The sequence below is a fragment of the Fundulus heteroclitus genome, chromosome 23 (assembly GCF_011125445.2).
Source record: "Fundulus heteroclitus isolate FHET01 chromosome 23, MU-UCD_Fhet_4.1, whole genome shotgun sequence".
NCBI lineage: Eukaryota > Metazoa > Chordata > Actinopteri > Cyprinodontiformes > Fundulidae > Fundulus > Fundulus heteroclitus.
Genome location: NC_046383.1, coordinates 23,124,176 through 23,137,334, shown reverse-complemented (window position 1 = coordinate 23,137,334; position 13,159 = coordinate 23,124,176). Strand labels below are relative to the sequence as shown.

The window sequence follows — 13,159 nt, the reverse complement described above, 5'->3', positions numbered from 1 at the left end:
CCAGATCCTCAGAGCAGATCAAGATAAAATTGCACTATTCTCATCTATGACTGACTGACTGGAGCATCTATAATTGGTTTTGCGCCCAGGCAGTAGTTACTCACTCCTTCAAAGCCTTGGAGCGCAAATAATGCGCACATTAGAACAGACATTCACAACCACCAGACATATATTTACTAATGACTGATTTTAGATAATGTACCTCCTCCACCAGCTTTCCCACCGGGACGCTAAGCTCTGAAACGAGGGTCCCATCCTCGTCTTTGAAAGACCTCCGCGGAGCCTGGAGGACGGACGCCTTGTCCATCTCCATGTGCAGCCGGTGCTCCAGCTGGTGAGTCCTGACGCCCATCAGAAGGCACACGGCGATGGAGCTCAGAGACAGGAGCAGGCAGAGAGCCATGGGAAAGCTCGGCAGCCACCGCTGGACCCCGGACTTGTTGGCGCACTGACACGCCGGCTTGCTTTCCCCGTTACACCCGCTGACTTTTGTCTCCATGCTGCGATCCTGCTTCAAAACTCCCAGCCGGGTGACCAGAAACAACCCAAATCCCTTCTTCTCCCTGATGCGCCCCCCCGTCAAAAAGTTGTAATGAAGTTCGGTGAAGTAGGCAGCGCTCCTAAACGCAGTGACCGACAGTGCGCTCCCGCTTCAAAGCGCAGTCCTAAATTAGTCCTGAACCAAGAGGCAGCCTCCGTGCGCGCAGGGTTTGAACCACGGGGGTGGATGGGAGAGATCTGGAGACCAACCAGAGGAGGACTCACGTCGGAGCTTTCTGCGCGGATACGATTGGATCAGTTGTTTTCCCTTTCTGAAAGTTGCGCGGCTGCTGCGCCGCCCTGCCTGACCACGTGGGAGGCGTCAGATTGACAAGTGGGTGTGAGAATGACCCGGAGAACAGGATCCCCGCCGCATTTCTCCTTCAATCACACCATTAACCAGATCTGTACTAAGAACTATGGATCCCCTCGCTGTCAAAATTAAAATATTCATAGATGTCGCCCCCCCCCCCCCCAACACACACACAAACTTTTATTAGAAAACCTAAAATATCTAATAAAAAAAAAAAAAAAAAAAAGTTGTGCTAAATCTGTTCACAGCTTTGATCTAAACAAACTCCATGCTGCCATCATGTGGCCAACTAGAGGTACAGCACGCCATAAAAACGCTTAGTCAGGTTTTAGTTTTCATCCGGTCACGTTTATTGAGACTCAGCGCTACAAATACATAACCAGTCAATGAAAAAAAAGCATTCGAAGACTATATACAAGGTTCACCCCTCCCCCCACACACCTTTTTAATTTTTATGCATCAGCAATCCTAAAGAGAGCACTGGTGAGCAAGAATTAAGAAGCGTTGTTTACCCACATCAGACAGAAAAGATCATTTTAAAAAGGTTTCACTAATGTTTAGACGGTACAACTTAAATAAATCAGACATCGGTTGCTGAGATTGACACCAAAACAGCAAGAGAAGGAAACTAAACAGCAGTTTAATGAACAGGACTCAGCAAAGCGGGCCAGTGACTGATACAGTCAAGAGTACATCTCTCCTGGAGAGTCGGGATGCAGAGGCTGATAGCGCCATGGTAACAGGTATGTTGACATGGGCACAGCTTCAGCCTCATTTGCTGCCGCCGCTGCTGCTGCTGGAGCTTCTGGCGCTGCTGCCTCTGCTGCTGCTCTTCCTGTTGCTGCTGCTCTTGTAGTAGCAGTCGAAGAAGGGATGTCTCAGGGCCTGCTCCAGGCTGAGGCGCTTGGCTGGGTCGTACTCCATCATCTTCTCTATCAGGTCAAAAAGCAGCCGGTGGTCCTCGCTTCTGGACACAATGTAATGCTGTTTGGGAGGGGAGGGTGGAAGGTGAGTACAGACCAGGCCTCCAGCACAAACTAAAATCTGTCTGATCTACATTTACTTTTGTTTTTTTTTTTTTTTTTTTAAATACCACGAGGGAACAAATATATACATCTAGAGAACTATTTAAACCAATCCCAGCAGAGAAAGTTGACCTAATACTTTGGAGCAACAATCATGCTGCTTTTCCTGAGCCGTCACCAATACTTCAGGAATGCTGAATTTCTGCCCTGATAAAAGCACGCCGTTGCTTTTGTTTCAGGTTTGATTCCACTAAGACATTTCCCTCCCGGGTCCTGTACCTTGAGGGGTTTGCAGTGCTTCTTGACGTATCTCCCAGAGGAGCTGTGAACATCCCAGTCCAGCTTGTTTCGGTGGACGTACCGCCGTTTCCTAGAAGACACATTTAGACAAACGTAAACATCCTAATGCTGCTACCCTGGGAGACTTCCAGCGAGACCCAAGTTTATACTCTTGTTTCACAATGTGTCTGAGAAGATATAGACACCGAATCTTGCTGGAATGAAAATAAACTTCATTTCAAAAGCACATGTGCCCTGCTTATAACTGCTTTAAGCTTTAAAGAAACCCAACACTGTCAGGAAAAAAGATCCATCTCACATTTCAATTTTCCTTTGACTGTTACGATCCACATGTGATAGGTGAATATTTAATAAGTCTGTTCCCAACGACACTGATTCACATTCTGCAATTTCTCCTTTTGGGTAAGAATATTTTAGCGACCCTTTGTCAGAATAATCATCTGCTGCTGTCGTCAACATTTTCAGCAGTATCTTTGATCATTACACAGACTGCAGAAATATAAAGTAGGTTTAATCAAATGAACGAGTGCATAATGTAAATATTTATGGCTGGACCTATAAATGCTCACTTTGTTTTCTCCAGAAGGTGTGTAGGGATGGGGCCCAGGACTCTCTCCATCATAGCAAGATGCTCCTTGCTGTCATGCGTCTAAACAGGAAGAACATCAACAGGGTGAAGCATTGTAACGGCTGGCGGAGGCGATTGATTTGCTGCTCTCTGCTGCCACCTACCTGGAAGAGGGTTGTTCCGAGATAATACTCGATGAGGATGCAGCCGATGCTCCAGACGTCACAGGAATGGTCCCAGCCCAAGTCTGAAAGACACGTGGCAAACCGAGTAAAGAAACCAGGCGACGATCGCTCTAAACTTCCTGTGCGAGGTTTTAGTGATGAAAACAACTCACCTAAAATCACCTCCGGGGCACGATAGTGGCGAGTTGAAACTACGGAGGTGTGGTGCTCATGATCATAGGTGGCGTTGCCGAAGTCTACAATTTTCACGTCTGGGTTCTTCAGTGTGCGCTCGTCTCGTCTCTGAGGTGAAACCACAGAGTCAATCACCGTCTAGACCTTCAGGTCGGCCATCATTAGACTCGACCGTTGTCAACTTACCTTCGCACGGTTGTACTCCATGTCGTAGTCGGAATCTATTAATAAGATGTTTTCAGGCTTCAGGTCTGTGTGAGTCAGTTTGTGCTTATGCAGAACTGAAAGGACAAGAAAGACGACGGTTTTTAATCATTTTAAAACAACGGCATGGCGTGCGAGCAGACAACAGGCGGTACTTACATTTCACAGCTCGGATGATCTGGTAAGCCATGTGTCTGATCTGTTTAACAGGAAACGGCTGGAAATTATTCTCCTTCAAGAAGTCGTATGTGCTGAGGCCAAGCAGCTCGAAGGAGATGCAAACGTGTCCGTGATAGTCGAACCAGTCCAGCATGTGGACACAAGAACTTTGGGGGGGAACAGAAAGATCTAGTTAGAGAAGTAAACGGTTTACTTTGTCAACGTTGTACCGCGGCGCTGCAACAATCAACCAGAGGTGGCGCTCTACTTACTATCGTCTGTCAGCGTCGATGGTGTTCAGGTGTTTAAGCACCTCTACTTCTGACAGAGCTGCTTCTCTGTAGCGATCAATATTTTTAATGATCTTCAGAGCCACTCGAGCCCCATCACTGCAAGCGACAGACAACTTTAGGAGTGAACAGGTTTTGGCAAAAAAGGGGGGCATTCTCGATAAAAGGGCGTTGCGACTCACTTTTCATGATCAATGCACTCGACGACCTTCCCAAAGGCCCCCTCTCCTAGAGTACACAAAATCTCATCTACGGGAAATACAGAAGTGAAATTAGACGAGCAGCACTGAAGGAGTGAAGACAGCCAGGGCCTCTTATATTACAGTGCTAGTCTAGCTACAAAAACAAGTTTCTGAAATCTGGCAAACAACTTGTTTTAAAAAGTTAATTATAAAAAAAAAAGCAATGAAACATTTTCACATTTAATTTAACTCTACTGGGACAAATATCTGTCTCTAAACTAAAGTTTGAAAATCTCCAGACAACCAGAGTGAGAGAGACAAAGTGTGAACAACAGTAGAAAAAAAAAGTGTATATTTTAATACATCTCGCTTTCAGCATGTCTCCATTGTGATAGATGAGGTGACCCTCGTCATCATCCTCAACACTCCTGGATCTTTTCCTGCTCCTGCGGCGATGGCTCCTCCTCTGCACCGGAACCGCCGCCATCCGCCATCACACCAATAACCCATCAGCCAGCACCAGGCCACCACAACGCGACACCGTCATTCATTCAACCAGGCCAAGGGGGGAGGTGAAGGGGCGGACAGATTCAGGCCGTTCAGTAACACCACCAGGCGCATGGGCGGAGCAGCAAATTCAAATTCAGCCCCCGTCAGAGAAAATGGGCGGCGGCCACCACATGGTGTGTGTTACAGAAGAAAAACAACATGGCAACAAGATTTTCAGATGAGACGTTTTCTCATAAGTACATAAACACTTCAACTTGATAGATTACAGTTATCACACATTACGTTCTTTTGCTATCTGTCACAGTTTAAACTTCTATACATTCATGTCCCGTGACTGACCACAAGGGCCACTTTCTTTTTCTAAAAACACAAAAACATGTCCTGAAGACCAAAGTACTTTACTTGTCATCTATGCAAATCATGCTAAACTGAAGAATACGACAGATAAAGAAAGACAGATGGGCATTGTAGATCAGCTTAAGAGCCATGATATTCAGCCTTTCAATAAGGAGATAGAGGAAGGAGGAAGAGACGAGAAGGAGCTTTCCGTACCGATGAGGACCTGTGCCGAGAGTGACTGCGTCGGTGTCTTCTCTCTTTGTGCCTGCGACTGCTTCGCCTGCTGCGACCACTACGCCCAGAGGACTTGCTGTAGTGGTGCCAGTCCAAATCTCTGTCCTTGTAAGCGTCTTCACAGCTGTCATCATTGCAGGCCACGTCTACACTGCGTTCACAGGCGTACTGCTCCTGAGAATCCAGCCTCTGGTTCAGACTGCGGGCCTCCAGGTAATGCCTGTTAGCAAACAAATGGTGAAAATGAGTAAAAAGCACTTGAAAAGGCAAGTCACAAGTGAGCGACAACTCAGGTTCTTCACAGAGCAAGCACTAAAATCACGACTGGATGCGATGGTGCTAACGGCCAGCCCTCTGCCCGACACTCTATCCCCGGACCTTTATGTAACATTTGCCAACAGCAACCTGCTGATTTACAGCAGACAACTAGCCTGAACCTAATTCAATAAGTGGCTGCGGTTCCAACATCCAGTTTATAAACAGATTAACACGGCAGAAATAGTCTTCTGGTGAGTTCTAAGGCCAATATGTAACGGCACCCGTTTGGGCAAATATAATATGCGGATTCCTGAAACACACTGGCACAGTTAAAGTGTCAGGCATTGAAAGTTGATGGTGCGAAATATAATCTGGGATTTATCCTGATACTCAAGGAGGGCAACACTGAGGTGACCCCGTTATCTGTCAATATAAAAACTTCTGATCAAGTAGCACAATAGCAAATACAGCCCACCTTTCTGACATCAAGCTTCAGTCTTTAAACCTAAATTATTCTAGGACGTCATCAAGCGTTTCCAATCACTTGGTGCAAACTTAATGCTGCATGCCATGTTCACACCTTAAAAAGACCAAGAAAGCCTCAGCGGCTTAGCAGCCAGATGGTATCAGCTGTCTGCCAGCAAGAAGTCTGCCTCTCTACAGAATTAAAATTAGAGCGGATCTGGAAACATCGGATGCACTGCATGAACCACCGCGCACGTCTACAAAAAGATTAGCATTACTGCAGGAAAAACCACCTAAAGAGTTACTCAGTCCATAGATAGCACCCGGTTACTCTGCTAGTCTGAAAGCCAAAGGCCACAAATGAAATACACACGTAAACAAAATAAGGGCCCAAAACTAGCAACATGTTGAGTGCATGAATTCATATTTTCTAGACTAAAGGTGCGTTTCCACTGCACCTTTTAGTGGAAGTAGGCTAAACATTTCACGTGGAAGGAGTATCCTGAAAATTTAAGTCAAGCAAGAGCAAAAAAAACAACAGGCCACAGAAAGCTACCATTTGTAATTAACTTTTAGGCACGATTACTGACCAGGTAACAACAACGTTGTTCAATGAAGTGCAGGATTGCTTGTTTAGACCAAAACCATTGACTTTGGATCATTTGAAAATAAAAACTAATTTTCTACACCTGCCTGCTAGAAGCCTGTTTAGACACACTCAGTGTGTAGGATTGGGAGTGAAGGTAATCAGGCAGAAGTTACTGACCTCTGGTGGCACATGTTGTGCTTTGCAATGAAGCTGAATCCCCAAAACAAAGCACGGCCAGTTTAGGATAAGGAGCTGGATTCATGAGCTCTCTGTTACTTTAAAACTATAAATCGGTCTGAATAACCCGCTAACCAGCCTGTCATCTACAGGGCAACATTAGGGCAGCTCCACAGATGTGATTTACAGGGTTCCTATCCCGTTTTATAAGGTCGACACTGCCCCCAGGTGTTCATGCAAAGAACTGTTTTACCTTCGCATTAGCAACTTTACTGTGGAACAGGTAGGCCAGTCAGACAGGAAACCAGTCCTCGAAGTCTTAACTCTAGGATAGCTTACTTTGTTTTTGCAAAATAACGCATCACAATGCCGGTCTGATTTCTTTTAGTAAACTAAAAGAAGTTTATTGACGCTGTAACTGACTCAAAGAAGACCTTAATCACACGAGATCACGTGATATTTACCCATCATACGTCTTGTAATGAGGAGTTCTTCTGGCTCCATTTTCTCTTTCGCTGCTATGAGAGTCTCGTCTCCTGCGTTTGCGGCACTCCATTCTTTCTTCCCAGCCGTACTCGTCCAGCCAGAGGCCCGGGGAGCGCATTCGCTTGGAGTGGCGCATCTGGGGAAACATGAAAAAAAAAAAAAAAGATTAGCGAAATTAGATAAAACGGGCTTCACGAATCCCCTGTGCGTGTAAAATTCGTCGATATTTAGCATCAGAAGCTTTAACTAGAACGGTAAAGCCAAAAAAGACGAATATGGGGGAGGGGGGGTGCCCCACCCATAACAAACAACTATATCTTACGCACAACGACGGGAGGGGGAGCAGGAATCTAAAAAACACATTTATGCAAATTCTATCAGCCACGTTTATACAAATACACTTTTTTCGCTTTTCTTCATTGCGGGATCCGCAGCTTTGCGCCGACGATGAAGCGTCAAAAACTGCAATGAACGCTGGCGTGCAGAGAAGCAGGATCCAGCAGGTTTATATTTAGATAATCAGTAAACGGTAGTTTAAATTAGCCAAAAACGAATCTAAAAAAAAGCGAAAAGAAAAAAAAAACACCCCGAAAGATTAAAAAAAAGTAGAAAATATTTATGACATTGCTTTTAACTGCTACGGTAAAATACGAAGGCCTCGGTGAGGCCAGTTTCTACCAACCCGATTTCCAAATATCGTTTATAATGCCCAAGAACGTTTATATGCTGAAAACCAAACGTGCATTCTTGTTAGGTTTCGACAAAAGTACGACTAAACATCGGCTATCGACTGATGGGACGTTTCGCATTTTCCTCCCATATTATCAAATTGACAAAGCAACCGAGAGACGAAGGCCTACGCAGCCTTTTGTTGAAGCCGTCGACGATCACACGACAGAAAACGCCGAAATAATGCTTTCATCCTCCAAAGTGTGAACGTCTGTGTTCACTTTGGGTCGCACAACCATTTCGGAATCGTAAAACAATGTTTAAACAAAATAAATAAACGTAACAAACAACGGTTATGTAACCACGGAGCGCCTGACATGTTGGCGCGGCGTCGAATTTCAGAAAATCCAAACGGTCGAAACTTGACTTTCAATATCTAATAAATTGCATCTAGCTGCCGTGCATGGAGAAAAATGTTACCTTTATTTGGCGTTTTGAGGTTCGAATGAAGGTATTTATCGGTTGGTTGACGATTACGATCAAAGACAGTGAAAAACCGTCTGCGACTGTTCGTCCTCTAAGATGGCGACTTTCTGTAGAAGCTGATGGAACTTTCTTTAGGAAATGTCATGACGCAGCACACATTGACGACCGCCCACCGCAGTGTCTTATGGGAGTTGGTGTCCGGAACCTGTAAGTAAAACCTCACTGACATAACAGTAAGCGAGCTTCATGAAAATATATTAAAGCAAAGGAGAATACAGACAGAAAAAAAACAACAAATTAAAAGTAATTTAATTTAATAATCTCACCCCTAAGCAACCATTCTTGAACAGGCACATTCAGTAGTTTGAGAAAAGTTTTTGTGCTTGCTTTTTATATTCTTTTCTATTTTGTGTTCAACAGAAGGCAGCTTTTTTGCCAAGAGTTCATACTAGAACCTTTTTCTTACATATTATAATTGCTTAAACAGTTAATTAGAAAAAATAAGGTCATTGTGTAAAGAATCAGAGGCATATTATTTTATGTTCACAATGTCAGGATCATCAAAGTTTGTCATTCATAATTCAAAGTAATATATATATCCATGGTTTCTCTACCTCCTCTTATCCTGTAGGGCCACAGCGAGTGCTAGTAGCAACCTTCGACAGGGTAGCACAGAGACAGGAAAAGCAATCATGCACCCACGCCCTAATGCATAGGACCAGTTTAGTCAGGTAATGTTGCCTAACATGTGTGTTTTTGGACTGAGGGAGGAGGTCAAAGTTTCCAGAGAAATTCCATGCATACAACAAGAGAACTTGCAAAGTCAGTGCAGAAACTCTCCAGGCTGGGATTTGAACCTTCTTGCCGAAGGACAAAAGCACTAACAACTCTTCCATCCTGCAGCCCCAGAGTTTTCATTCAGTGGTGTGTTGTGAAAACATTAGAAAACCTTCCTGTCACCAGCTAATAGAAGGTCACATCATAAGAATTATAACTAAGCTTTGGGAATTTTCTCCCTGTTATATGCTTGGAATATTTTGAATTCAGGGAACTCAAAGCCAGTATTTCTTCTAGTCACATCGTGAAAACATCAGTCTTTAGGTTTACAATGCTGTATAAAAAGTATTTGATCCCTTGCATTTTTCCCCCTGTTTTGTTTGTTGCGTTTACAAATATGAGTATGAGTACTTGACACTGGTATCGGGCCCAACACCACAATTTTTTACTTAAGCATGATGGCACCATGACCTGAACCATCACAAGGTTGTCCCAGGTTATCTTTGTCTCATCTTAATATTTGATGGATGATCTGGAACATTTAACTGTGACAAGAAAAAAACAACTGAAAAAAAAAATCTTTAAAAGGGCAACTTTGAATTTTGTTTAAAAAATTGTGTTCCTGTTGGATTTGCTGTAAGTTTGAGGGTGGAGGCATGGACAAGTCAAGTGGTTGTTTGGCTTCAGTGGTTTAGAGCACAATAGATGAGTCTCTCAAACCTAAGTTAGAACATTGTACCAATTATCAACATAGTAGTGGGAACATCATGTTAAGGGTTGTTCTTCTGCCTCTGGTACTGGTGCGATGCACAAAACGGATCACAGAATTTCACTTCCATTCAATCACTAGACATTAAAAATGTTGACACAACAGGGTGTTGCAAAAAGACAAATATTCCAAGCACACATCAAAACTGGTTTTAGAAGAGGTAAAGCAGATTAACACCATGCTTCTGAAATAACCCCTGAACTTTAATCCTATTAAAAAATGATCTGCTATGCTTAAAAACAGTCAGCAGGAGGAAAGCAATGCATTTAAACAGGAATTTCCATGTTTCATAAGAGGAATGGCACACAAATTCTAGCCAGATTTGTGCCAGATTGGTTGTTGATGTCTGATGTAGTGGTTGATATTCAACATTCTGAAATAAATTGAACAAGATACTAATGAGGTTATGTGTATACTTTTGAGCATGTGTGGAACCTACTTAGACAATGTGTCAGTCTGCACTATATTTAAACTTGTTCATCCACTCGTTTTTTGAATGATCAAAGTTGCTAGTTATATCGTCATCATTCTACTCGTGTTATGTTATGAAAGAGGATTGTAAAAACTATGACACGATATTAACAGAGATAAACTAATCTCTAATTTTCTTTTCCACAGCCATGTTACACACTCATTAATCATCAGTAAATGTAACTTTGTAGGACCAGGTTCATTGTAATGTTGCATTCCACTTGCAGGCAGAACTCTGAAATCCCAGCTTCTGATCAGAAAAATCAACTGAAACAGCTGCTATAATCAGACTTTCCCCTCGGAAAGCCGGAGAAATATTTCAAGGCTGATGTTGCATTCTTTTTGCCTCAGAAAATGAAAATATGAGGTGAGAATGGGGTAAAAACAAGTAAAACGTGTTGCAGTCAAAGCTATAGTCGGTAATTCTATTCAGAAACACCTTTTGTTATACTGGGTAAAATTGTCCTTCCATCCTGAAAGTAGTTGAGAGACATAATTTGAGAGACATTATATATTCAGAAAAGGAGGTATAAAAATCGATTTCCATGGGAGCTGCAGGCCTGTAAAAGCTTTAACTAATCCCTGACGTTGAGTCCGAAGAGTTTTGTCAGAGTTTTGTTCTTGCTATCATTCCCCTCTGCCCCTCAAGTTCCAGGGTATCACCTTAGTTATTGGTTGTCCATGCCAATCATTCTGATGCACTCACGTAACGTAACGTGCTTGTTCTTTGTTAGTTTTCGTGTGCTGGCTGTGCATGCACCCTTCTAATGTTTGTTTATCCGGTTAGCTTCAGTGTTAGCCATTCATTGTAGCTCCGCTGCTGTAGACTTTCAACATAGCGGACAGTCGAAAGAAGCAAAACCACATACAAGTTTATAAGGCAGGCCTCAGTAGAAAGACATAAGACCAGAGTGGATTTGTGGAAATTTCTCCACACAATCCCCTTGAGAAGAGGAAGAGCAGGTAGGACGGTGCATGCGCCTGCGCCTGCGCAGTTATTTAAAAAGGGAGTTGGGTTAACTTTAAAGGACATTTATAAGAGGTACTATGAGCAAAACATCAGCTTTCCTGCTTGTCGCCATATTGGAATCCAAAGCTTTTGTTTTATTGTGTTTATTTTGGAATCCGACAGTGTTAATTGGGATGCTTTTTACGCGGGTTTACCCACTTCCTAGTTACCACTTTCGATTTCAGAGGCAAATGGAACGCAACCATAGACATCATATACGTAGACGCATCGTTGGGCGCAGGTTCGCACGTCAGCGTCACCGCCATATTGTATGTGGCAGAAAAAAAGTTAAGTTCTGTTGTGGTGAACGTGGATCAGAGAAGATGCCTCATTCCTGTGCTGCTGCGTGGAAATGTATTCGGGCTGATTTCACTACTTGTATCTGCCTTCTATAAACTAAGGCTGCACCATGTTGCCAAACTGGACACACTAAAGCTGCAGAGTGGCAAAACTAGAAAAAAGCTGTGCAAGATCATTCTTTTTCAAGGTTTTTAGCTTGCACACAGTACAGACTATTTTATTTAGACATGTGTATATATATAGATTTTCAAGTATTATAAATAAGCCAAATAAATAGCTGTGTAATTTTTATATATATATATATATATATATATATATATATATATATATATATATATATATATATATATATATATGTATGTATATATGTGTGTGTGTGTGTGTGTGCGCGTGTATGTGTGTGTGTGTATATATATATGCATGTGTACAGTGTATATATGTATGTGTGTGTATATCTATTTATCTATCTATCTATCTATCTATCTCTCTCTCTCTCTCTCTCTCTCTCTCTCTCTCTCTCTCTCTCTCTCTCTCTCTCTCTCTCTCTCTATATATATATATATATATATATATATATATATATATATATATATATATATATGTGTGTGTGTGTGTGTGTATGTGTTATGAATATAAGGATCAATTTGTTAAATCTAAACATTGTTTGTATGTATATGATGTCATTGAACGCAACGTAAAAACCAGCCTGGCAGGCTACGCGCAGGGTAACAAAACCCACGTTGTCAGAGCAGGGAATTATGGGAACAAAATGTCTGCGCCCTGTCTTTTGCCCTGACATCCATTCAACCGCGTTTTTCTAGTAGACTTTCTGTTATTATTGGGGGTTTTCTTGCGGGCTTTAACCGAGAGGATGTCTGAAAACGCCGAGCAGAAGAACGGAGCCGGGCTCTCCAGGACAGAGATCGCTGAGATGTTGATGAAGAACTTCGAGAAGCTGCCTGACATTGATCAGAAGCTCTTCTCCTACGGACCCCTGTATCTGGGAGGAAACGCCGGGCTGGGGGGGCTGATCGCCAACAGCCTGTACCGGAGGGCTCTGAACGTCCGAGCGGCGCGCTTCGCCTCCAGCCTGCCCATGGCCGTGCTGCCCTTCCTCGCCACCGCCTCCCTGTACCACGTCGCGGTGTCCCAGCCGCTGCTGGCCGGGGACCTCAACTGCCCCAGCTGCTCCCTGCTCAGGGGCGCGCTGGTCGGGGTGGTCGGCGGTGCCCTCTACCCGATCCTGCTGGCTCTGCCGCTGAATCTAGGCCTGGCGTCCAGATACGGCACGGCTCCGCTGCCAGAGAAAGGCGCCATGCTGCGGTACTGCGTGGACATCGGCAGGCCCGTCTTCAACAAGATGAGGGCAGTTCTTCTGCTGCAGGCTTTCTTCGGCACCTACCTGGGATCCAGGCACTTCCAGAGTTACACCACCCTGGCCCACATAACCTTCGGCCAGGGTGAGGAAATGCACGACTGACTGAACTGTACCGATGTTGTTTTATACTGCTGGAAATCTGCTTTACCTCTGGTTGTGTCCCAGGAAATAAAAAGAAACGTGAACTCATATGTTGTTATCGTTCATTACTCATTGTTTAGTCATAAAGCTGAAATGAGCATATTTGAACACACGAGTCTGGAGGCATCTTGCCCAGGATTCAGTCGCAGGAAAAAGGCTTT

General features: G+C 43.7%; 3 protein-coding genes across 12 annotated transcripts in view; 1 reads left to right on the top strand and 2 right to left on the bottom strand.

The window, feature by feature from the left end:
• si:dkeyp-44a8.4 (collagen alpha-1(XXIII) chain) overlaps positions 1-823 on the bottom strand; it is a 190,461-nt gene extending 189,638 nt beyond the window's left edge. For all 10 annotated transcript variants that reach the window (XM_036127478.1, XM_021310294.2, XM_021310331.2 and 7 more), the window contains exon 1: positions 203-823. In XM_036127478.1, coding sequence (XP_035983371.1) covers positions 203-499 — 297 coding nt within the window. In that variant the 5' untranslated portion in view covers positions 500-823. The remainder of the gene's footprint in view (positions 1-202) is intronic.
• Positions 824-1,179: 356 nt separating this feature from the next.
• clk4a (CDC-like kinase 4a) lies at positions 1,180-8,280 on the bottom strand. Its single transcript, XM_012852092.3, has 13 exons — positions 8,148-8,280; positions 6,977-7,134; positions 5,003-5,243; positions 4,304-4,406; positions 3,941-4,007; positions 3,741-3,857; positions 3,469-3,635; positions 3,292-3,386; positions 3,084-3,213; positions 2,911-2,993; positions 2,748-2,827; positions 2,158-2,248; positions 1,180-1,837 (listed from the first exon to the last, which is right to left on the bottom strand). The coding sequence occupies exons 2-13, from the start codon at positions 7,132-7,134 to the stop codon at positions 1,625-1,627; spliced, it is 1,545 nt and encodes a 514-aa protein (XP_012707546.2). The 5' UTR covers positions 8,148-8,280; the 3' UTR covers positions 1,180-1,624.
• A 3,929-nt stretch (positions 8,281-12,209) lies between these two features.
• On the top strand, positions 12,210-13,046 carry tmem126a (transmembrane protein 126A). The gene has a single exon (XM_012852397.3). It carries the CDS (start codon positions 12,351-12,353, stop codon positions 12,957-12,959), a length of 609 nt encoding a protein of 202 aa, XP_012707851.2. The 5' UTR covers positions 12,210-12,350; the 3' UTR covers positions 12,960-13,046.
• Positions 13,047-13,159: the final 113 nt, after the last annotated feature.